This window comes from Zingiber officinale, chromosome 10B, assembly GCF_018446385.1.
Source record: "Zingiber officinale cultivar Zhangliang chromosome 10B, Zo_v1.1, whole genome shotgun sequence".
Classification (NCBI taxonomy): Eukaryota; Viridiplantae; Streptophyta; class Magnoliopsida; order Zingiberales; family Zingiberaceae; genus Zingiber; species Zingiber officinale.
In genome coordinates this window covers 34249736-34272119 of record NC_056005.1, presented here as the reverse complement: position 1 = coordinate 34272119, position 22384 = coordinate 34249736, and the positions used below count along the sequence as shown (strand labels likewise).

General features: G+C 36.1%; 2 protein-coding genes across 2 annotated transcripts; one reads left to right on the top strand and one right to left on the bottom strand.

The window, feature by feature from the left end:
- The first annotated feature begins 9329 nt into the window (after positions 1-9329).
- LOC122029735 (phosphoribosylformylglycinamidine cyclo-ligase, chloroplastic-like) lies at positions 9330-13792 on the top strand. Its single transcript, XM_042588851.1, has 8 exons — positions 9330-9727; positions 11417-11511; positions 11587-11688; positions 11813-11872; positions 12513-12685; positions 12966-13077; positions 13163-13321; positions 13498-13792. Exons 1-8 carry the CDS (start codon positions 9427-9429, stop codon positions 13666-13668), a joined length of 1173 nt encoding a protein of 390 aa, XP_042444785.1. The 5' UTR covers positions 9330-9426; the 3' UTR covers positions 13669-13792.
- Positions 13793-19540: 5748 nt separating this feature from the next.
- LOC122029072 (RNA-binding protein 39-like) lies at positions 19541-20775 on the bottom strand. Its single transcript, XM_042588031.1, has 5 exons — positions 20584-20775; positions 20240-20318; positions 20085-20164; positions 19890-19952; positions 19541-19684 (listed from the first exon to the last, which is right to left on the bottom strand). The coding sequence occupies exons 1-5, from the start codon at positions 20773-20775 to the stop codon at positions 19541-19543; spliced, it is 558 nt and encodes a 185-aa protein (XP_042443965.1).
- Positions 20776-22384: the final 1609 nt, after the last annotated feature.

The window sequence follows — 22384 nt, the reverse complement described above, 5'->3', positions numbered from 1 at the left end:
CCGGGGATGGTCTCCTTGGGCTTCTCCTTGCCCTTTAATGCCACTTGGCCCTTCTTCTTGGCCAATTTAGGGCATTTGCTCTTGTAATGCCCATGTTCCCTACATTCAAAGCATATAATATGATTTTTATTATTAATTGAAATGTTTATACCTTTTTGTGTAGGGATGGCATTTGCTCCTTCATTTGATATTTCTTGAATTTTGGAGGTGGCACCATCTTCTTCTTCTTCACTTGACCCGGATGTGGAGGCCTCTTCTTGCTCCGGGTTCATTGATCTACACTCCCCCTCAATCCTAGAGGTGGAGGCTTCATCATCTTGTACATAGAACAAGGAGTATGCTCCCTCCTTACTCCTTGTTCTCTTCATTGCACTCACTTGAAGATGAAGCTTCTTCTTGGACTTCTTCTTCGGAGGTTGAGCATCTCTCAACCTCGGAGTCCTCCTCTTGGTCTTGCTCCAAAGAGTCACCCTCTCTGGATTCTTATTGCTCTTGTACAGTGGAGGGGATCTCTTCATGAAGTTTAGCCAATTTACTCCACAATTCCTTTGCATCTTCAAAATTTCCAATTTTGCAAAGGATGGTGCTTGGCAATAGATTGACCAAAAGCTTGGTCACTTTATCATTGGCCTCGCACCTTTGAACTTGCTCTTGGCTCCACTTGCTCCTCTTGAGAACTTTGCCCTTTGAGTTTGTTGGAGTCTTGAAGCCTTCCATAAGAGCAAACCATTGCTCTATCTCCATCATAAGAAAATTTTCGATTCTTGATTTCCAAGAATCGAAGCTCGTGGAAGTGTATGGAGGAGCCACCCTTGTGTCAAATCCAAGTCCATCTTGGAATTGCATCTTGAAGTTGAGCTTCTTGAAATCTTTGACTTTTGATGAATTTGCTTCAACTTCTTCACCCTCTAGCTCTTCTTGTTATGCTTGACCCTTCCGGCGATGATTCCGGTGAAGAGCGGCCTCGCTCTGATACCACTTGTTAGGACCGAAAAGTAGCTAGAGGGGGGGTGAATAGCTCTTCGCGTGCTCGGCGTTGCTTGTTTCTTCAAGGATGCACAGCGGAAATACAAAGAAACAAATACAAACACGCTAACACTTGGATTTTACTTGGTATCCACCTCCAAGGGAGGTGACTAATCCAAGGATCCACACAACGCACGCACCCTCCACTAATGAAACTCTCCTTTATGGTAACTACCAAGGGCGGAGAAGCCCTACAAGACTCAATACAAGAAGAAGAAAGGGTAGTAAAGAAATACAAGCTTACAAGCTTACAATGAGTGCACAAACCCTAACCCTAGTTTCTTCTTCTTGCTTTGATCCGCCTCTTGACTTGGAAGAGCCTCCAAGAACCTTCAAGAACTGGCGATCTCGAGCTTGAGAAGAGTTGTGGAGGAGCTGGTGAAGATCTGGAATGAATCGGTGAAGTACTGCCTGCAGCTCAAATACGATGCAGCGGTCGGATCCCGATCGATTCGAAAACTCCCAATCGATCGGGAGGCTTTGGATCGATCCATGGATCGATCGCAGCTGTGCTCGGAAAAATGCCGGATCGATCCATGGATCGATCCGGCCATTATCGAGCAACGGCTCAATCGATCCGCCGATCGATTGGGACCTCTGATCGATCCACCGATCGATCCAATGCTCGCTGGGAAAGGCCTGGATCGATCCACTGATCGATCCAGCTCTTGGTTTTTGCCCAAAACCAAGTCCTTAGTCTCTCAAACCAACATCCGGTCAACCTTGACCTATTGGTACATCATGCCTAGCATCTGGTCACTCCTTTGACCTGCTAGGACTTCCCACCAAGTGTCCGGTCAATCCCTTTGACCCACTTGGACTTTTCTCTTTGTGCCAACTATCCGGTCACTCCCTTGACCTACTTGGACTTCCCAACACCAGATGTTCGATCTGGATTTTCCCTTGCCTGGCTTCACTCACCAAGACTTCCATTCTGCCTAGCTTCACTCACTAGGACTTTCACCTGGCTTCACTCACCAGGATTTCCTTCTGCCTAGCTTCACTCACTAGGACTTCCCAATTGCCTAGCTTCACTCATTAGGTCTTTCCTTCTGCCTAACATCCCAGTTAGGACTTCCCAGTCAAGTATCCGGTCGTCTTTGACCTACTTGACTCTTCTTCAATCAACCTTGCATTGTCAAACATCGAAACTCAAACCAAGACTCAAGCTTGGTCAACCAGGTCAACCTTGACCTGAGGGATGTTGCACCAACAAATGGGAAACCGTAGGTCGGCGACAAACTGGTCTCTGAATAGACAGATTGTGCCGTCCGGCAGGTCGTTCGACCGATCGAATAGAGAGGCCAGAATTATCTCGTGGTCGGAAGGAATGCCAAAGGCATTTATGAGGCCCGCAGCGTCATCCGCATCGAACTTGGTCTCCATTGTGGTATACCAGAGTCCGGGAGCAGGGTCCGTCGGCGGTAAATTGGCCATTGCCAGAAAATAGAGGAGGACAAAGAGGTCGGGGAAAAAGGAGTTGGGACGGAAAAGCACAGCAGACGTCGGACTGAGGTGTGGGACAAGAAGGGTGGGACTACGTAAGACCAACGACAGGGGAGTACGAGGAGGCTTACAGAAAGGAGGAGTCGCCGTGAGAGAAGACGAGGAGTCGCCGGAGCGCTGGTCACAGGGTCGCCGGCAGCTCTCGAGGAAGAAGAAGACGCAAGGTGAAAAAAGGAGGCGATGCCGCGACTTTATAAAGATAGGACTCGGCCGACCGGAGCCGTCGGATCTAGGTCTCGGTAATCGAAGCACAAATCCGGCTGTTGAATTCAAACTGCCAAGCACCACATCAACAGCTGTCGTCTCGGATATGCGATGACTGCGACGACACATGGCACACTCCCACATGGCGGCATTTAAGGGGCGTCATTATCAGGCGTGGGCGCGTGCTAGGCTTTAATGAGGTGATTTGCACGAATTCCGAGGAGATTCGGATGAGACCAGCTTTGACTGCTCTCGGCCCAGGGGTGCGGATGAAGAATTCTCCAAGTGCGAACATGTGGGGCGCCGATCAGCCTTGAGAGTCAACCCTCGGGCCGATCGACACTCAGAGCTAACTAATGTTACGGTCGATTGACTTGCCGATCCCAGACCCAACTATCCAGTCAGTCGGACTTGCATCCTCCTTCGACTAGACTTGAGGGGAAGACACGTGATCCGGTGGTAAGGTGGGGCCCCCACCTCACGGGGGGTCATGGCCACGTGGAAGGTCAAAGTCAAGGCATGCAGTTAATGCCCTCATACTATCGTCCGCTCAGGGGCAAATCACTTGCCTGATCGGAAGACCTGACCTGATAATATCACAGCTCGGTCACTGAACTGAGCTTCTGATGCTCAGAAAACCTATGTACCAACAGAGCATAGGCCAAGTGGACAGCCTGCTCGGCGCGAACAGTGGATGTGGGCCGAGCAGATACATCACTTGGGCGAAGGGCAAAGCGGCTGGTAGCCTGAGGAAGGTTGGCCGAGCGGCTATCCTGCTCGGCCCAATAACCGACAAAACAAGGATCGACCGCTATCCTCTTAGGGGCTCGTGCCACCGATAGATAGCATGGTGGACGGCATGGTCAGACAGAGAATCGTACGATAGAAGCTTCCACTGTCTTGTCGGGATATGCTTGGGTTGTTGAGGTATGGTGTCAGAGACACTTTTCTGACACATCTTATCAGGGAAATCTTTGAGATGCGTGCACGCCTTGAGAAGCGTGCACTCACGTTTCCGGGAGCCCTATATAGGGGACCCCAAGCTTCGACGGAGGTATGTGGGATTCTACTGTAGCTACTGTTAGTCTGCGGCCACTTTTGTTTCTCTTCGCTTCTTTATTGCTTTCGCCGGAGATCTGACTTGAGCGTCGAAGGGCCAACACTGGGGGACCTCTCCCTGGCTCGGCACTGACGTTTTGTGGTTGCAGGTCTCAGTCATTCGAAGTCCACATCCAGTCAACATGAACGTCACACACCTAGTGTCCACCGCCTCGACTCTCGAACAGGATCAACAATCATAATTACTATCGTTTAAAATAATTTTAATCGATTTAAAATAATTTTAATTGAGTCTAAAGCATAAGTTAATTAGAAGTATTTTCGTATAATTATATTTTATATGTAATATTTTTAAATTAAATTGAGTTGATTTATTTTAATCACCCTATAGTTTTAGGATGAAAAACAGGATGCTAGTTTGATTTTTTTTTTAAAAAAAAAATTACCTTTGATAAAAACAATAATAACAACGCCCTTTTAATTTTTTTACTTTTTGAAAAAATAATTTTTATGAATAAATGAATTCTAAAATAATAGTAATGCTTTTATTGGGACATTATTTAGATAAATTATATTTTTATATTAATAAAAATATTTTTGATAACATATAATTTTTAAATCATTAACTGACCCTTTTTTTATTTTAATCATCCACTAACCAACCTAAGGGTGCCAAGAAACTGAATAGAATTGAATAATGTGAAAATTTTAATATTCAAATTTGAACCGTTCAAATTCGATTCGAACTTTGAAAATACTAATAACTTTGGCTCAAATTCGATTCTAAATAGGATTCGAGCTCAAATTCAATTCGAATAATTCAAATATTAATTCGACCCGAATCAAACTTTTAATTACAAATGCCTTAAGTTGGAGTTCAATTTAAATTATTCGAATCTAAATTTAATTATATTCAAACTAAAATTAGGTGCAATACAACAAAAATAAAATCGCAAAACAAATACACGATAGAATAAAAGAAAAATGATATGCTCAAAAAATAAATCTTAATAAAATACTCAATGATAGACACATAAAATGATGGGGCCCACAAAAAGTAAAATGGTGGACTATGAATTTATGTGTCTATCCTTGAACATTTCATCGAGATTTTTCTTTGAATGTATCATAAGATTAGTCATTAAAGTAGAATATAACACATAACATATACAAACAAGCCAAAACAAATGAACAACATATAACTATACACAATAAAAATACAAAACAAAATGAGATTAGTCATTAAAGTAGAATAATGGTCAAAATGAGATACATATGCTAGAAGCATATGTCTTAATGCAGTCCCCTCGGGGCGGTGCGATGGTTAAGACATGGGGTGTTGCCACATGAGGTATTGGGATCAAAATTCGGCGTGACCGATTATAACCTCCCCCATGTCTTAGTCATTTAAGCTACCCATTCATGCTTCCATTCCAAAGCTCTCCATCCTTCTGCCATTCTAGAAGTTCTCCATTCCTCTTATTGCATCCAAAGTTCACCTGTCATTGCATTTCCATGTTACACAAAACGCTTCCATCTTTTCAATCGGTGCAAAATTCAAAAATAAAATATATAAATGATTAAATACGTTAGCAAACTCAAAATATGTATATCTCAATCTGTGACATAATCATTCAACTTCTAATTATCAACTTTATTTATAGGTAAATCAATTGTCAAATGTTATTTTTCAACCTACAATAATAAGGATAAAATGTATCATTTATTTTTAAATTTATTTTCTGATTAGAAGCAAAAAAAACATAAACAAAATATTTTAACATCATACCTTAGACTTTTTAGTCACTTCATGTCGCTTTTGACACCAATCTCCATCGCACATCAACACTTCTACTGTTGTAGGAGCTAAACAAGCACGATACTTGTCAATAACATAACCTTCAGCACTAAAAGTTGCCTCTGAAGCTACTGTGGAAATGGGTATTGCTAATATATCTCTAGCCAAAGTTAATAACACTAGAAATTTGTATGTATTGAGCTTCCACCAACCAAGAGCATTGAATGCATCATTTGGATTATGCCTATGACACCCTTCCTCTAGATACACATCCAGCTCAGATTTTTCAGGTTGTATCATTTCAATTTCTTTTAAATAAGAAGAGAATTCAGTCCATCGAGAAGAAAACGTAGTATGTTCTTTATTACTTTGAATTGAGGTGTTGCTATCTTGAGATTCAGAGTTGCTTTTTGATCCTTGAAACTTTTCAATAGCAGCATTTGAATATTCCTTATAAATTGCATACAAAAGCCTTTGGACCTCTTTAATATTACTTTCTGATTCAAATGAGTTATAAAGTTTAGGAAAAGTGAATTTAAGTACTCATATTTTCCATCTAGGATCCAAAACTGAACCAACAACCATTAATAAATTGCATTCACCCCAATATTTATCAAACTTTTCCTTCATTTTTTGCACCATTTTTCTAATAAACTCTTCTTCATCATAAGATTTCTCATCCAAGATTACTTTTACTCGATAGATTCATTTAGAAAAAGATTGGCAGTAGGATATTCACTTCCAGAAATATTTTTGGCTTCATATAATACTTTCAAAATTGAAAATACTTTATGCAATTTCTCTCAATCATCTTCTCTTAGACAATGAGTGTAGCTAGGTTCCCGATCTTTAAATCTTGAAAAAACTTCTTTGAAAGTAATTGCTGTTCTCAACATCTCATAAGTTGAATTCCATCTTGTCTTTACCATCATCAACCAATTTTCTTTTTTATAACTTCAATTGTTTCACAATTTCAGTAAATTGAATGAGTCTAGCATCTGTTCTTCTAATGAAATCTACACTCTGACGAATTACATGAATAATATCCTTAATTTCATTTAGGCGATCCTAAGCTATAAGATTTAAAATATGTGTACAACACCGAACATGGAATAATCCTCCCCCCACAAATCAGATTTGTATTAATTTTCAAGAAATCTTGCTTCATATATTTAATTGCAGCATCATTAGCACTTGCATTATCAACAGAAACAATATATATCTTATTTTCAATTTCCCATGCCCTTGCACACTTTAGAAGGGTATCTGAAATTTGAGGATCACCACGAGGAGGAGGAATATGGAAAAAATTAAGAACATGTTTATTCAATTTCCATGAAGAGTCAATCCAAAATGACAAGTGATAATCATATATTCTATTTTTTGACTTTCATAAATCTGTCGTGAGGCTGATCTTTGTTATATTTTTCAGCAAACCATGTAATTTTTTTTCTAGACTTCATATATTGCAAAACAACTCTTTTTTTACTATTGTTCATGATATACGGGTCCACTCAGGCATTCCACGTCTACAAAACATATTAAAAAAAATTTCTTCTAATATTGTAAATGGATGTTCATCCATTAGGATCCATGAGGCAGCTGCTTCTTTCATTCATTCCATACAAAATTTTCCATCAACTAATAAAGGTGACAGTTGTTTCAACACTTTCGAAGCCTAACAATAGTTGTTATTTGAGTTTATCTTCAAGTTTTTTTTTAGACTCCAAGTATTTAGTGCAACGATCCAAATGTCCTTTTAAGTGTGTTGTAGTACCTAACTTCATTTTTGCAAGGAATAGATTATAATGTTTACACTTATACTTATCATCTTTTGGATCCTCAATCTCAATCATGTCTGACCATACTAGAGACCTCTTTTGTTTCCTTGACTTGTGAAGTAAATTATCATCCTCAATCAAATTGTTACTCACACTATCCTTTTTATCTATTATTTGTTTTGGAATTTCATTTGAATCTTATGAAGTTTGAATAGCTAAATTTGTTGCTGGAGCATAATCATCCATATTCTTTGAAAATCAAAAGAGAAACTATAACTAAAAAATATTAATAATGCAATAAATTATTCAAAGTATCCTAAATCCTAATCGACATCTCTTCAAGAATAAAGCATAAATTATGCAAATAACTTATATGGAAATATTACTATATTTAAATATACAAAATTGTAACTCTAAAGTTATCCAAATCAACAACTATTGCATTAAAAATCAATATTTAACAACGGTTTCTTCAAGAAAAAAACAAACAGAAATATTAAAGAAAAAAGAAAATAATTCCTTCCAAAAAAGGATAAAAAAACAACTATAAAAAGGGTTGAATCCATTATGTACTTTAAAGAAAAATTAGATAATGAGGAAAAAAAACATACATCTTATGTTTTTCTAAGCAAAAGTACGCTGGATGAAGAGAGCTTTTGTGTGGACTTTGGCAAGAGCAGTGGCAGCAAGAAAAGTTGTGCTTGATCTTCTGACCGCGGGGGAGGTAGTAGGGCCACCAAGAGCTCTCAACGCCGATAATGCAGAAGAGGCAGTAGGCACAAGGCACAAGCAGTGAAAGCAAGAGAAGTTGCGCTTGATCTTCTAGTAGAGGGGGAGGGGAGGCTGTAGAGCCACCAGAAACTCTCGAGTCTCGACGTCGATAACGCAGAAGAGCCAGTCCCCCAACGCCTTCTCCTTCTCCAACACCAACTCTAGATCCTAAGCACTTGAAGCACAGTCGCACAACCTTATCATCTTCATTCTTCAACTTCAGCACTCTTCGCAATCGCACTTGAAGCACAATCGCATGCCAAGAACCCTAGGTACCTTTCGCCACCATCTGAATTCCTTCACACTTGTTTTGTGGAAAAATTAGGGTTAGCCGGTTTGTAAAATGATTGGGTTATAATATAAATATAAACTATAATCCATTAACCCATAATCCATTAATCCATAATTTTTTAACCCATTAGACATTGTTACTCATCAGATTCAAAGTTTTAAAACTATTACAATACATTTATTGAAAAACATATTATAAAATAATAAATATATAATAAAATTATACAAAATCTCACGAGCGATCCATGAATATTCGAACAAAATATTATAGATTCGAATTTGACTCGAAACCTTATCGAACATGTTCGAGTTCAGCTCAAATTCGATAAATTTGACTACGAATTGAATATCTTTCGAACCAGCTCAAAAAACTCGTGAGCCGACTCGATTCGTTTGCCGCCCTAAACCAACATGTCCCTAAGAAATTTTAATTGATTAAGTAACATATAACTATCAGTCCACGTTTTAGAAATAAAATCGGTTAAATAAATCTGACCAGTTCAATAATATTATTATATTGTAAAAATTATAAAAATATAACTGCTAAAATAATATAACAGCTATAAAATTAACTTATATAATATAAATTTATTTTATTTAATAACAGTTAAATAATTATAAAATTATAATTGCTATACTATAGAAATTGTGTTGTTTAATATAATATAATAATAATAATATGATTAATAATATGATATAATATAATAATAATATGATTAATCAATCCCGTCACACTAAAATTTTCACAGGTCTTTAATTAGAAATTAAAAAAAAGGGACGTACATTTATGCCCTATACTATTTCACCCAATCCGTATCATCATTTTCAAAGAAAAAAATATAAATTAGTTTTATTCTTTTGGAAAGCTATAACGACACTTGCTTTACCAAAACCTACTCGCCCTCGCCCTCGCCCTCACCCTCCCCCTCCCCCTCCCCCTCGCCCACGCCTGCCTTTCTAGACCTTTTAGCTTAATCTTTTTTTCCTACCATGAACGTCAGCTTCAGTTCGCCGACGGAGCATCTGCTTCGCTTCACAGCCTCCGGAGGAAAGCCTTCGGCTCCGGCAACTGTTAGATCAAGCACGGCCTGGCGATCTTTTCGGCTTCCTGCTCCGGCGGGGTCCGCGAGAATAAGGCGAATGAGTATCTCTTGTTCGGGTTCTGGGTCAGAGGTCCGTGGGCTCACTTACAAGGATGCCGGCGTGGACATCGACGCAGGTTCAGAGCTGGTTCGTAGGATCGCTAAGATGGCGCCCGGAATAGGAGGGTTCGGCGGCCTTTTTCCATTAGGTTACTTCTGTTGCTCTTCGGATTCGTTTGACATGATAAGTATTTTATACACGATTTTATGGGCATAAACAAATTATATTTTGATTATCATAGTCTATAAGATATGGTGGGATTTGATCGAATTGTTAATCCCATATGGAGTGGGATTTTGGATACCTATATAGGAGATTGGATTTTGACACATAATCCACACTAAAATATGCAACTATAAAAGTGTCTTTTTGGTGGTACAATTGTGTGTTTTCCCTCATCGGCTTTATACAACTATATTTTGGTTATCAATTATCAAGAAAATATGGAAATGCTGCGTTCTGTATCACAATCCATGCTGTGGCATATCATTAGTCTTTGGAATTCATGTCTGTGTGAATTTGATTGAATAATGTTATCAACTTATAGTCAGTATACACATGTTCAGTTCCCGTATTTACTGTATTTCAGACAAAATTACACATGTTATCAACTGAATCATGTCAAACATAGGCATACAGTTGGACACATGAGCAGCAGTATCAAACTACCTCCCTTATCATTCGCTATATCACCATCTCCAAAGAGTTAAAAATTTGCAAAGCCTATCTGATCATTTTCCCTTTGTGAACAGGAAATTCTGTTTAATCTTTCACATTGCCTTATGCAGTAGTTCTTTCAAGTAATCTTGCTTTCATTTAGCTGAGAAGCATTGTAATACTCCAGACTGCCATGGAGTATTTGCATTTGAAGAAAAGATCATACTTAGCTTTATTTTCATTGTCACAATATAGTTAGTTTTCAAATTTTATTTTTTGCATTTACAAACTTTTGTTACCGGATTAAACACAACACAAAGGAACATCAGTCGGATTAGAAATCTTAGTTTTCAAGATATGTTTTGATGGTTATGGTGATTAAGTATTTGAGTTCCTTGTCTTGACTCCCTACCTAAGGCTATTTAGATATAATCATGTGATTGAGTTATCAATAAAGCGTAAGAAATATATGTATTTATTTATAATAAAGCATGTCATGTATGTTCTCAAACTTGATTATGGCCTTTCATTAATAAGGGCCAAGGATTTCTTCAATACTTTAGTTATGCTTAGATTAAAATTCCAAGGATTGCCTAAGGAACTCTCATTTATTGTACAAAATTATTCAACAGTTACAATGGCCTACCTGATTGATGGTATTTGAAGATTTTCCATGTGGAACTGCATGATATTTATGTTACGGGACTTTAGAAATATGTTTATGTTTGTATCCATTTTTTGAGTACACAGAAACTTTAACATATTTTTGGAGTTGATAGATTCAATGCTTTATCTCAGTAATTGTACAACTATAGTATGCCTGTGTTCATTGTTGTTTTTTCCATCATTACATCATTTTTGGGCATGAGGCCTATATGCCTTGACCACCAAAGTGACAGTTTATTAGCATATTCTACTGCCTATTAACAGAAACTGCATTCCATAGTAGTCCATATATGGTTTGATTTGATGTTATAATTTGCATTGCTATTTTCCTAGTCTCAGTATCGTTGTACTGGGCTACTAGCCTATGATAGTCTGTTCCTGACTATGTTTCCTTAGTATATACTTTTCTTCCTTCATATTAGTTGTAGCATGTTTATGACCTGAGAAAATGTTGTACATGGTAATCTTTTGTAACACAAGCTAGAATGCGTATTCAGCCTCCATCTGTTTACAGGTGACTCCTACCTTGTTGCTGGCACTGATGGTGTTGGCACCAAACTGAAGCTTGCATTTGAAACTGGTATCCATGACACAATTGGGATTGATCTGGTATAAAACTATTATTTCTTGCTTGGTTCGATTACAGTATATGTTAAGCTGACCCTGCATTATACTTATTGCCAGGTGGCTATGAGTGTGAATGACATAATTACTTCTGGAGCAAAACCATTATTCTTCCTTGATTACTTTGCGACCAGTAATCTTGATGTTGACCTTGCTGAAAAGGTATTAGCATTGATGATCAAGGATTTGAATTCTCTTTTCTTTCCTGATTTTTGAGTATTACTGATTAATTTTTATTGAACATAGTGTGTTAGGAAATTTATGACATCTCTGTGAGTATATGTAGGTGATAAAGGGAATTGTTCATGGATGCCAACAATCTGATTGTGCTCTGTTGGGAGGGGAGGTAATCCTTGCTAGATTCTTCTTAATTATTTCCATCTAGTTCAAAGTTAGTCTGTCACTTGATAACATGCTGATTATACATTTTTCTTAAAAAAAAAAAAAAAAAAAAAAGTAGATCCGCTACCTTAGCGGCCCTCCTAGTGCCGGCCCCACGGATATAGAGGGAGGTACATGCAGGTACACAGGTCATAGGCGCATGGTGGGGTAAATCCCAGGTCGTTAGTTCCTGAGAATCGACCCCTAGCCATTACACCAGAAATGTCATGCGTCCATCGTCTGCGCTACGCCCTGGGGGCTACATTTTTCTTAAAATATTCTTAATCTTGATGTTGCCATGCTGATTTTACCTTGTGGTCATGGGTCGAGTCATGGAAACAACCTCTTGCAATGCAAGGTAAGGCTGCCTACAGAAAATCTAATGTGATCTGACACTTCTTTGGAACCCCACATTGGTAGGTGCTTCATGCACGGACTGCCTTTTTTGAAATATCATTTTTTTGGTTTGTTCAAGACATTATATTCTCTCTGTATTTTGTCTTTGATCATTATTCAACTGAATATAATGAGTCAAACTGTTGTATCTGCATACTGGCAATTATTGCATTGGCTGTGAAATATCACATTTTGCTTTGTGCTTTCAGACAGCGGAGATGCCAGATTTTTATGCCAAAGGAGAATACGACTTGAGTGGATTTGCTGTTGGCATTGTTGAGAAGAATAAGGTTATCAATGGTAAGAACATTGAGGCTGGAGATGTTCTTATCGGTCTTCCATCTAGTGGTGTGCACTCTAATGGCTTTTCTCTTGTCAGAAGGTTGGTAATCACATCATATTTTTGATCTTCTTTCCTTAATCTTTTAGAGTTATATAAATATTTAGAGTAAAGGTAATCTATCTATTAGAGATGGGTTTTACCATCACACTGAGGCTCCATGTGTCAGAACAGATTAAGGTACTGTCTAATTGATGGTACCTAACTTCTACTTTGAAGCCACTAATTGGATCGTCTGTGCTGTAAAGTACATGTGAATGCTCTAGTCATTCCAAAGTTCATCAATGTATCTAAAAGTTGCCTGCCCCCTGTTGTTCCACAGGGTTCTGTTACAGAGTGGTCTTTCATTAAATGATCAGCTTCCAAACAACAATGGCGAAAGCATCACTTTAGGCAAAGCTTTAATGGCACCTACAGTCATCTATGTCAAGCAGGTTTGTCTTGGAAATTACTGATTCTTTTATACATTTTTAATGCCGCAAACTTAGCTTTCTCAAGTCTCGTGCATATGCGATGTAGGTGTTGGACATTATCAGCAAGTGGAGTGTCAAAGGAATAGCTCACATCACCGGCGGTGGATTTACTGATAACATCCCAAGAGTATTTCCTACCGGACTCGGAGCTAAAATTTTTATAGATTCCTGGGAAATACCTGCTCTATTCAAATGGTTAAAACAGGTAATAATAATTATGCTTTTCCAGACTTTATTCCCAATAGTTATTTTCTGTGCCCTTATCAAAGAAACAGTTAGATCCTGCTGCTATCGATATTTCTGAGTTTTTCATGCGTGGTTTAATTGTTTAATATAAAATGGAAAACTATTCAAGGAATTCACAATGTTAATTTTGGTTAGGCTGGAGGTATCGAGGAATCAGAGATGAGGCGTACTTTTAACATGGGAATTGGCATGGTTCTTGTAGTGAGCAGGGAAACGGCCACAGGAATTCTATCAGAATGCCAGGGCTCTTCAGGAGCTTTTCTCATTGGGGAGGTCTTAAATGGTGAAGGCGTCGAGTATGTATAACTAAAAAATGCCTTTGCTGTCGTTGTGAAACTTGACAAGAGTGAGTGACAAAACAGTGGCGGCAGAATTTTAAAGATTAAGCCTAATTTAATAAAAAAAAATCTGGGATCTTTTCTCACTGTAAGTTCGCTTTTGTTGAAGATTTCTCTGCCTTTTTGTTAAAAAAAACATTTTTGTTTGTAAATGGAATTGGCGGTCCAGACCGGTTAGAATGGAAATAAAACGCTAATTTGGTTCGGTTAAAATGGTGCGACCTTTGCTGTCAGATTAGATTTTTGACGGTAAATAATTTTAAAATCCCTTAATAATAAATTTAACTTCTTTCTCGATTTTCATGTCAGAAAAATTTATATGTAAATTTTTCTTTCCTTCAATTCTTCAATAAAATTAATTTATTTAATTATTATTATTTTTTAAAATATAAAAATTTAAAATAAAATATAATTCTTACAGTATATATAAATTAAAATATAATATATTTTCTATCTAATTAAATATTAAATTTTTTTAACAATATGTTAATATATTCAATTCTAATTAAATGATATTAAATTTATAAAAAATTATATCTCATTTTAAATTCTTTTATACCTATAAAAATTAATAAGGGATTTTAATCTAAAAATAATTTTTCTTAAATTCAACATCATTTAATTCTAAGTAGAATTGAGCATAACAATAGATTAATCATGTGAAAAAAATCATATTCAATTAGATAGAAAATATATTAGATTTTAATTTAAATTTATCGAATCTAGTAAAAAGTATATTTCATGTTAGACTTTTTTTTAACCTTAAATAATGAGGATAATTAGATAAATCGATATCCATGAGGAGTTAGGTAAAAAAAAAATCATAGGGAATAAAAATTAATTTTTTCTAACGCATGGAGGGAGAAGTTGAGTTTACACTAAGAAAGTTTAGAATAATTTATCCGAGTTTTGACTATTTATTCTTCAAAGTATTGTTCTTTGTTTGCTCTGTGAATTTTTTTAAAAAAAAAGTTTTAAATTTGAGAATAAAAAAGCTTTATGTCAGTTCGATTGTTACATTGAACCCTTTTAAATGTCTGTAGTACTTGAACTATTTGTAATATTGGATTATCCACTCATCTGTATCTGTGCTTGCTCATGTATTCTAATGATTAATAGAAAATTTATATGGTACTGATCACCTATAGATTTGGTTCAGTAAGCTGAATATCTGAAATAAAAAATAACAATTTGTTGATAGCATTATGCACTTTTTAATCTTCTTAAGGGAAAAACAGGCAAATTTGTTCAAAATAGGCCTGCAAGTTAAATTGTGAGTTCTTAGCATTTGCATCCAAGAGTCTCGTATCCCTATAACTTGTCTTTTTCAAGTTTAAATGATAATCCAAATAGCCATAATCGAATAAATGATAAACACAAGAAAAATTCAATATAACAGATAGCTCACCTGTTATATTAATAAATACATAAGAATGTGTAAATTAGAAACCAATATTATTGTACAATCTCAAGTAAATATAATTTCACTAGAACATGAAAAAGGAAAAAAAAAAAAGTACATAGAAATTAAGCTAAGAGGATAATTAAAAACAATCCGTAATTTCTAACCCCCAAAGTAAATCAGTTAAGATAGAAACATGAAAACCCAAAAGAAAGAATTCCAAATTTACGACTGTACCACATTCATCACTAGAATCCAAAGTTCACAAGATTAATGTGTACTCGACCAGAATGAAACACAAATTCAGAATCATTAACACTGGGAACGACTGGTAACTCTAGTACATATCCACTTATGACATCTATAATTCAAGCATAGCCAATCTGAAGAGGGTAACGATGATATCAACTTCAAACACCACGTCCAAATTTTGCTTCGTAATCTAGTCGACGCTGAAAAAAAAATAGAAATCAACGAAACGAGTTAAACATAGAATAATGTGAGTTTGAGGCCAGGCTATAGGTTCAAATAAAAATAAAGATAAAAAAACATCCATGAAAATTCTGAATCAAAAAGTGCCTGTGTCAAAGACTGTATGGAGAACATGATGCCTGATCAACTGAGGTGCAAGCTAAAACAGTGTCAGAAAATGAAAGACAGGCAACACATGTAAGAAGGTGAGTATAGTGAGAGTTTTATAGATGATTAGGTAAATCATTTATAAGGACCATGCAACAACCAGGAAAGGATGTTCCTCAGGGGAAAAAAAAACTAGCCTGAAAATATCAAATCTATGTTTTTTCCAAATAGGTCTAACTACTATTATACCAAATGTCATAAACTAACTGAGGTAATAGATCACATTACAACCTTGTACTCTCATCCTGTTTCATTTGCTGATAAAATGTAAAAACGGCTAGCTGTATAAAGTCTGGGATATTTAGTAAATTTAGTACCTTTGTAGGTTTTAAAAATTGCAGCTTCTAAAAAAGAAGGCCCCTCATAGTAAGTATGACATGCAACGTATTCAGGCTTCATTAACAAGGCTTTATTCTCTGAATAAGAATTGAAGTAATTTTTACAAGAATAGTGAAAATCAAAGTAGGACCAGGAAATACAGAGATGTCGAAGAAAGTTACATCTTTGGCAAAAATTAAAGATGCCATTCAAGTCAAAAGTTCAAATTGGACTTGTGGTTTGTAGGCAGAGGAAAATAGGTTGAGCATTGTGAATCTGATTCTAATCGAATCAGTAAAACTTATCATGATTTTGTTCTATTCTACTTGAACAATATTCCTCATAAGATTTAGGTATCTAGAATCAGCTATCTTGTAACAACCTTGCTAAATCATGATCAAAATCAGATTAGTCAGTGATAAAATGAACAAATATTACTCTGACAAGTCATTTGAAAATTAATTATATTTACCAGCAAGAAAAAGAACAAAAATCATATTTACAACATTAAATCCTCATTTAGCTAATTTTCAATATATTAAATTGATTCACATGCATATCAACATTCACCAAAGAATATAAAAACAATAACGTATTATTCACAAATGCTCAGCGTGAATGATGCATAGAACAACCTGGTCAGATCAATAAATATGTAGTTTAGTTTCTACATTTATGATTTATAGGTCAACAGCATTTTTATTTGCATTACAATATTGTCTGCTACAGTTATGATTTAAAGGTTAATAGCATTTTTTATTTGCATAACTAATATTATAATTCAATATTTATGATGCTTAAGTTATAAATACATTCAAGAAATTAGTAGTATCATAAAAATTGATTAAAAGTTATAGCTGTTTATCAACATTAATTAAAAGTTATACCAGGCTTTCGTCTATATGATTTGTAAGTTTACAGTTATTATATATATATTTATGCAGAAACTCTGAAAGGGCATTGTCACACTTGAATCAGTTGTCCTTCCAACTATGGATGCCATGAGAGTTAAAATTCCACAATGCTAGGCAGGCAACCATAATAGCAGATTCATATTAACTCAGCAGATTCAGATGTCTTATCGTGAATTAGGGGTGTTTGGTTGATGGTTTTGGGAATGAGGGAATGGAATGATAGTAAAAGATAATGTTTGGATTGTGGGTTTGGGAATCACATTTTGAGAATGATTACCAGATTTATGGGAATCAACCAAACCCATATAACTTGATGGGTTTCATTTTCATTCCTATTCTCATTCCACCCTACTATCAAACTCATACTCATAGTCATTCCCATCACCTTTAAATTTGTTTTAAAGATCTAAGTGCTTAACCAAAAGGGAAGCAGAACTAACCTTTCCAACAAGACACTAACTAAGGCCTCATTTCCTACTAAGGAAAGCAAATATAAGGTGATACTTTCCCAGCATCACTTTCCTTCCATTGCCAAATAAAAATTTTTCAAGCTTCACTTTTCCTCCGTTTTCTTTGGTAGAAATGAGGAAGGAAAAAGACTGAAAAGAAAAGATTAAGGAAACCTTTAGAGTTTTTATCTATATTTAAATGGAAAATTCACTTTTGCGTCCATCATATAGCTCAAATCTGGACCTAAAAATATTTTTTAAATTCATTTTTAGTTAATGTTTTTTATTTTCAATAAATAAAATTTTAAAATTGAGTTTCCTTCCCTCCCGCCCAAAGAAAGAGTTGAATGGAAAATATTTTTTAATTATCTTCATATAATTTTTTCTTGTACCCACGGATTAAAATTTTGTTTCATGCCGGGTGACACAGACGGTTTTTATCGTTTCGCTGGGAACCGAAACCGGCAACATATGCGTGGCCATTTCAAGCGCGCGTCGTTAGCCGCAGAGCGTCCCGAATACGTCACCGGTCGCTTTCAATGCCACCGGAAGTGTCGCCAGACGCCTCGTAGAGGCGTAGCACGACGCTTCCCGAGTCGCAGGAAGCATCGTCAGATGCTTCCGGTGCCGCCGTAGGCGTGCGGGGCGCCGAAGGGGTAGCGGGAACGCGGGTATGCGTCACGGGCGTATTGTTCAAAATGAATTGTAATTCAAACAATTCCCAAGTGTGATATTTGAAGAGACTTTATAAATCCTAATTAAATTATCTAAATAAAATATAAAAAGTATATTTAAATTTTTTAAAAATAATAAAATTTATTAAATGATACTCTGAAATTGTTTTTACTTTTTAAATTTTATTTAAAAATTTGAAAAAATCCTAAAATTTTTTATAAAAATTATAATAAATTAAATTTATATTCTAATATTTTTTAATTATTTTATATTTTTTTACTGTTTTAATATTTAATTGATATTTAATTTCTTTATTTTTTAGATATATATTATTTAAATTAATAATTAATTAAATGAATAAATAGTTAATTTATATAATTATTATATATAAGATAACATCTTTGTATTAATTTATATAATTATGATTATTTAATCTGGGTATTGGAAAACTATAGAAGTTTCCTAAGAAAATGTTAGGAGAACCAATGTCTCCATTGATTGACGCTACTCCTTTTTAGTATTAGTAAGATAACGTATTATATTATGATGTATTAATTTTAATTTGAATTATTGATAGATCAATTTTCTTTAGAAAATTATATTTAATTATTTTTCTAACAATATTGAGTTGTTTAATAATGAAGAATTTATATAAAATCAATATATAATTTATTTTTAAATTATACACAATAACACCCTGTTTGGAATCCTATGGAATTGAATTCCTATGGTAATTGGAATTCAATTCCATAGTTTGGAATGAATTTTTGAGATGGATTTGATATGAAATTCAATTCCAATTCCATTCAAAACGTCAACAGTAAATCAAAGCTCAAATGGTCAGATTTGGATAGGGAATTTATCATGAACAACTAAAATTACTTAATTGTCCTTTTAACTTAAAACCCTTTTTTCCATCTGCCGACTCTCTTGTTTTTTCCTGCCTTTCTCCCATGCGCCGTTTTTCCTTGCACCGAAAACTTCTCCTTGCACCGTTTCTCCCGTGGGCCACCTTCTTCATACTGCTGTCTTAACTGTGCGATCTCTTCTTCCTATTCTCTAATACTTAACTTGATTATTAAATAGTTAGTTATGAGGATAAAATGGTAAATGTATAAGAATGAAATTCAATTCAAATAGATTTCAAATTAAGGAATTCAATTCAATTCTATTATTCACTAATCCATTCCAAACATAGGAATTGAATTCAATTCATGTCAGAATTCAATTCCTAATGGAATTCAATTCAATTCCTTCACTTAAGTTGTTTCCAAACAGGGTGTAAATATATTTATCTAATAATTACTATATATAAATAAAAAATATCGAAATCATATCGGCACGACACAATACGATACTGAAACTACATCATTCCAATGTAGGATCGAAACCTCGACATAGGTCGAAATTTAAACCTTGTCTAAACCTCTTCCTTTTCTTTCCCTAGTTGTTTCTTCCATTAGAGAAAAGGCAGCCCAAGTGTCCCTCATCTTTGCATCCCATCAGTGTCATCCAAAAAGCATGGTCATCATCCAAAATCTGTGATCTATCTGTGGCCCTTACAGTTTCAACACAATTCCTCATGATCTGTGACCAAGATTCCAGTAAATTGGCATTTATGGAATTCACTGCCCTAGATCCAGGCTAATTTGGAAAACTGTAGCTTTGTATTTAAAAGGACACACAAAAAGAATCATGTAGAGATGTTACTCTCTGAAAGTGATATGGTTAAATCAATAATGTATATCAGTGATGAGTAGATCATAAAAGAACAACTAGCTGTCTAGCTCACCAAACCACCACCATCTTCATCATCAAAGTCGACAGCAGTTGTCCCAGTCTCCTTAATACCGTTCTATTAATGAACCAAAATTGAAGAGAACAAACATCTAGCAGGAAAACTAAAAACTCATAAAAGTTGCTGCAAGATTAGGATAACAAAATATTTCATGAAAATCTGGACTGGAAAAAGATAACAAAGTTTAACCTTTATGATGCAGCCAGCAATGTCCAATTTCCCATTTAAACTTTGAGCAGCCTTTGCATGCTCAAGCTGAGCAAACTGAAGAAAAGATTATTAAGTCAGCATATTAGATTTGCTGTGGCAAGATAAGTTATTGGTTGTGTGCTTACTTGAATGAATGAATCCATAACCTCGACACTGCCCTGTTTCATCAAGTGGTAATTGAACAAGATCCATAGTCCCAAATGGTTCAAAGATCTAAAAAATATATATAAAAATATTATCATGATTTACTTTTTCTTGCAATAAAAGACTAGCAGGAGACTAAAGAAATTTTGATCATCCACAAGTTTATTCCAAGGTACAGATCAGGCACTTTTTCACTAGACGTATAACACCTTTGATAGTTAAATGGCTTCTTTCTTCCTATTTCCAGATGAAAATAATCATCAAATGATTTTTTTTCCTAACAAATGAACTCAAGCTAATTTTGTTTCAGGGAAATAGCTTTTTGATACTTCACCTGGCGAAGTTGCTCTTCTGTAATGTTATAGTGAAGGTTTCCAACATAAATCTTTCTTTCAGCAGCTCCTGCAACACCAGCATCTGTAGCTGTTGACTGAACAAGATTCTTTTCAGCTTCAGAAGGTTTGATCATTACAGGTTGGCCCAGCAAATGTTGGCCAGACAGTGCAATAGCCAGTGGCACCGACATTACATCTTAAAACTCAATATATCTGTAACTCAGCAACAAGAATAATTTAAGTTTCAAAGTCTGCAGGAGAATACAGAAACAAGTATTAACTATGTAATAAAGGAAGTGGATAAGAAGGAAAAAACAAACAAACAACTACAAACATTAAAAAGAGAAGTACAGTTATGAAAATCCACAAAGATAAACCAATCTAAGCACCAAAACACAGTCCTCTATGTACAATGAATAAAATTAATCAAAAAAGAAGTAATACTCCGCATGACTGCCACCAATCTCAGGACAAAACTACTATATGAGCAATTCAAAATAAACAAGGTAGATAACACTCATCGAAGATGAGATGTCATATGAGAGAATTTTCTAAGGAAGTGAAATATCAATTACAAAAGGAAACTTTATATTTCCCCTGTCAGAGTTCATAAGATATTTTCCACAGCTAGTAAAATGTAGGAAGAAAAACATTGTTTTATAAAAAAAATACAAAATACAGTATGGAATTAAAGTGAGAAAGAGGATAAAAATATCTATAAGTTAAGATGATTAGACCATTAGGAAGAATGTGTCGATATGTTTTATTTGATGGGTTCAAAATAATAAATTAATTTTCTATTATGTCACCTATATTAACTTTTCATTCTTCTATAGTGATCCTGTCCAGAAATTGAGTCGGATAAAGGCGGGCCTTGTTATACTGGAAGTTGACGGAAAGTCACTGAAGCGTTGGATCTACCTGGTATCCCCTGGAAAGGTTCGCACGGGCGGCTGACGAAGAAAGATGACCAGGACAATGACGTTGTTGCTCTGCACACACTCAGACGAGCCCACGAGTCGTTAGAGACCAGAAACCAGGAAAAAAGTTCTCGGGTCAGGCCCTCCGACGCTCAAGTCAGGTACTTTTTTCCCAGAAAATCACAGAGAAAGGACGAAAAGTAAAGACTAGTGAGAAATGACGAGTGAGCGTACCTGCATAAGGGACAAAGCATCCCTTTTTATACTGCAACGGATATCTCTGGGACCTGGCGAGTGTCAGGGAATGCCGGTTGTCAGACTTTGTCTCGCGGTAACTGACACGTGGCTCTTCCTAATAGGCTGGCGGCAAAACCAAAGACGTAGCGAGCCCCAACTGTTAGCATATTCCCTGACACATTGATTGTTCTCTGACATTCTCTGACAAGCGGTTACGATTCCTTAGCTTGTTTGTCCTGTAGTGCCTAAGCGCTAGGTCTGCATCCTGACCTGCTTTGATCCATTGCTATCCATGGCTTGTACATTCCAACCTGCCCGACCGGTCTGTTTCCTGACCTGCATTTGTCTACTGTAATCCATAGCTTGCACGTTCCGACCTGCTCGACCGGTCTGTTTCCTGACCTGCATTTGTCTACTGTAATCCATGGCTTGCACGTTCCGATCTGCCCGATCGATTTGTTTCCTGACCTGCATTGGTCTACTGTAATCCATGGCTTGCACGTTCCGACCTACACGTTAGGTCTGTTTCCCGACCTGCTTCTGTTTGCCATTCTGACCTGCCCGACCGGTCTGTTTCCTGACCTGCATTGGTCTACTGCAATCCATGGCTTCCACGTTCCGACCTGCACGTTAGGTCTGTTTC

What these genes read in the sequence shown, in the direction of transcription:
- LOC122029735 (XM_042588851.1), top strand. Translation starts at nt 9,427, where the DNA reads ATGAACGTCAGCTTCAGTTCGCCGACGGAGCATCTGCTTCGCTTCACA. An exon ending in GTGCTCTGTTGGGAGGGGAG is followed by an intron (nt 11,873 to 12,512) that starts GTAATCCTTGCT and finishes TTGTGCTTTCAG; the next exon opens with ACAGCGGAGATGCCAGATTT. An exon ending in GGCTTTTCTCTTGTCAGAAG is followed by an intron (nt 12,686 to 12,965) that starts GTTGGTAATCAC and finishes GTTGTTCCACAG; the next exon opens with GGTTCTGTTACAGAGTGGTC.
- LOC122029072 (XM_042588031.1), bottom strand. Translation starts at nt 20,775, where the DNA reads ATGTCGGTGCCACTGGCTATTGCACTGTCTGGCCAACATTTGCTGGGC. An exon ending in CAGAAGAGCAACTTCGCCAG is followed by an intron (nt 20,319 to 20,583) that starts GTGAAGTATCAA and finishes TATATTTTTTAG; the next exon opens with ATCTTTGAACCATTTGGGAC. An exon ending in TTGCTGGCTGCATCATAAAG is followed by an intron (nt 19,953 to 20,084) that starts GTTAAACTTTGT and finishes GTTCATTAATAG; the next exon opens with AACGGTATTAAGGAGACTGG.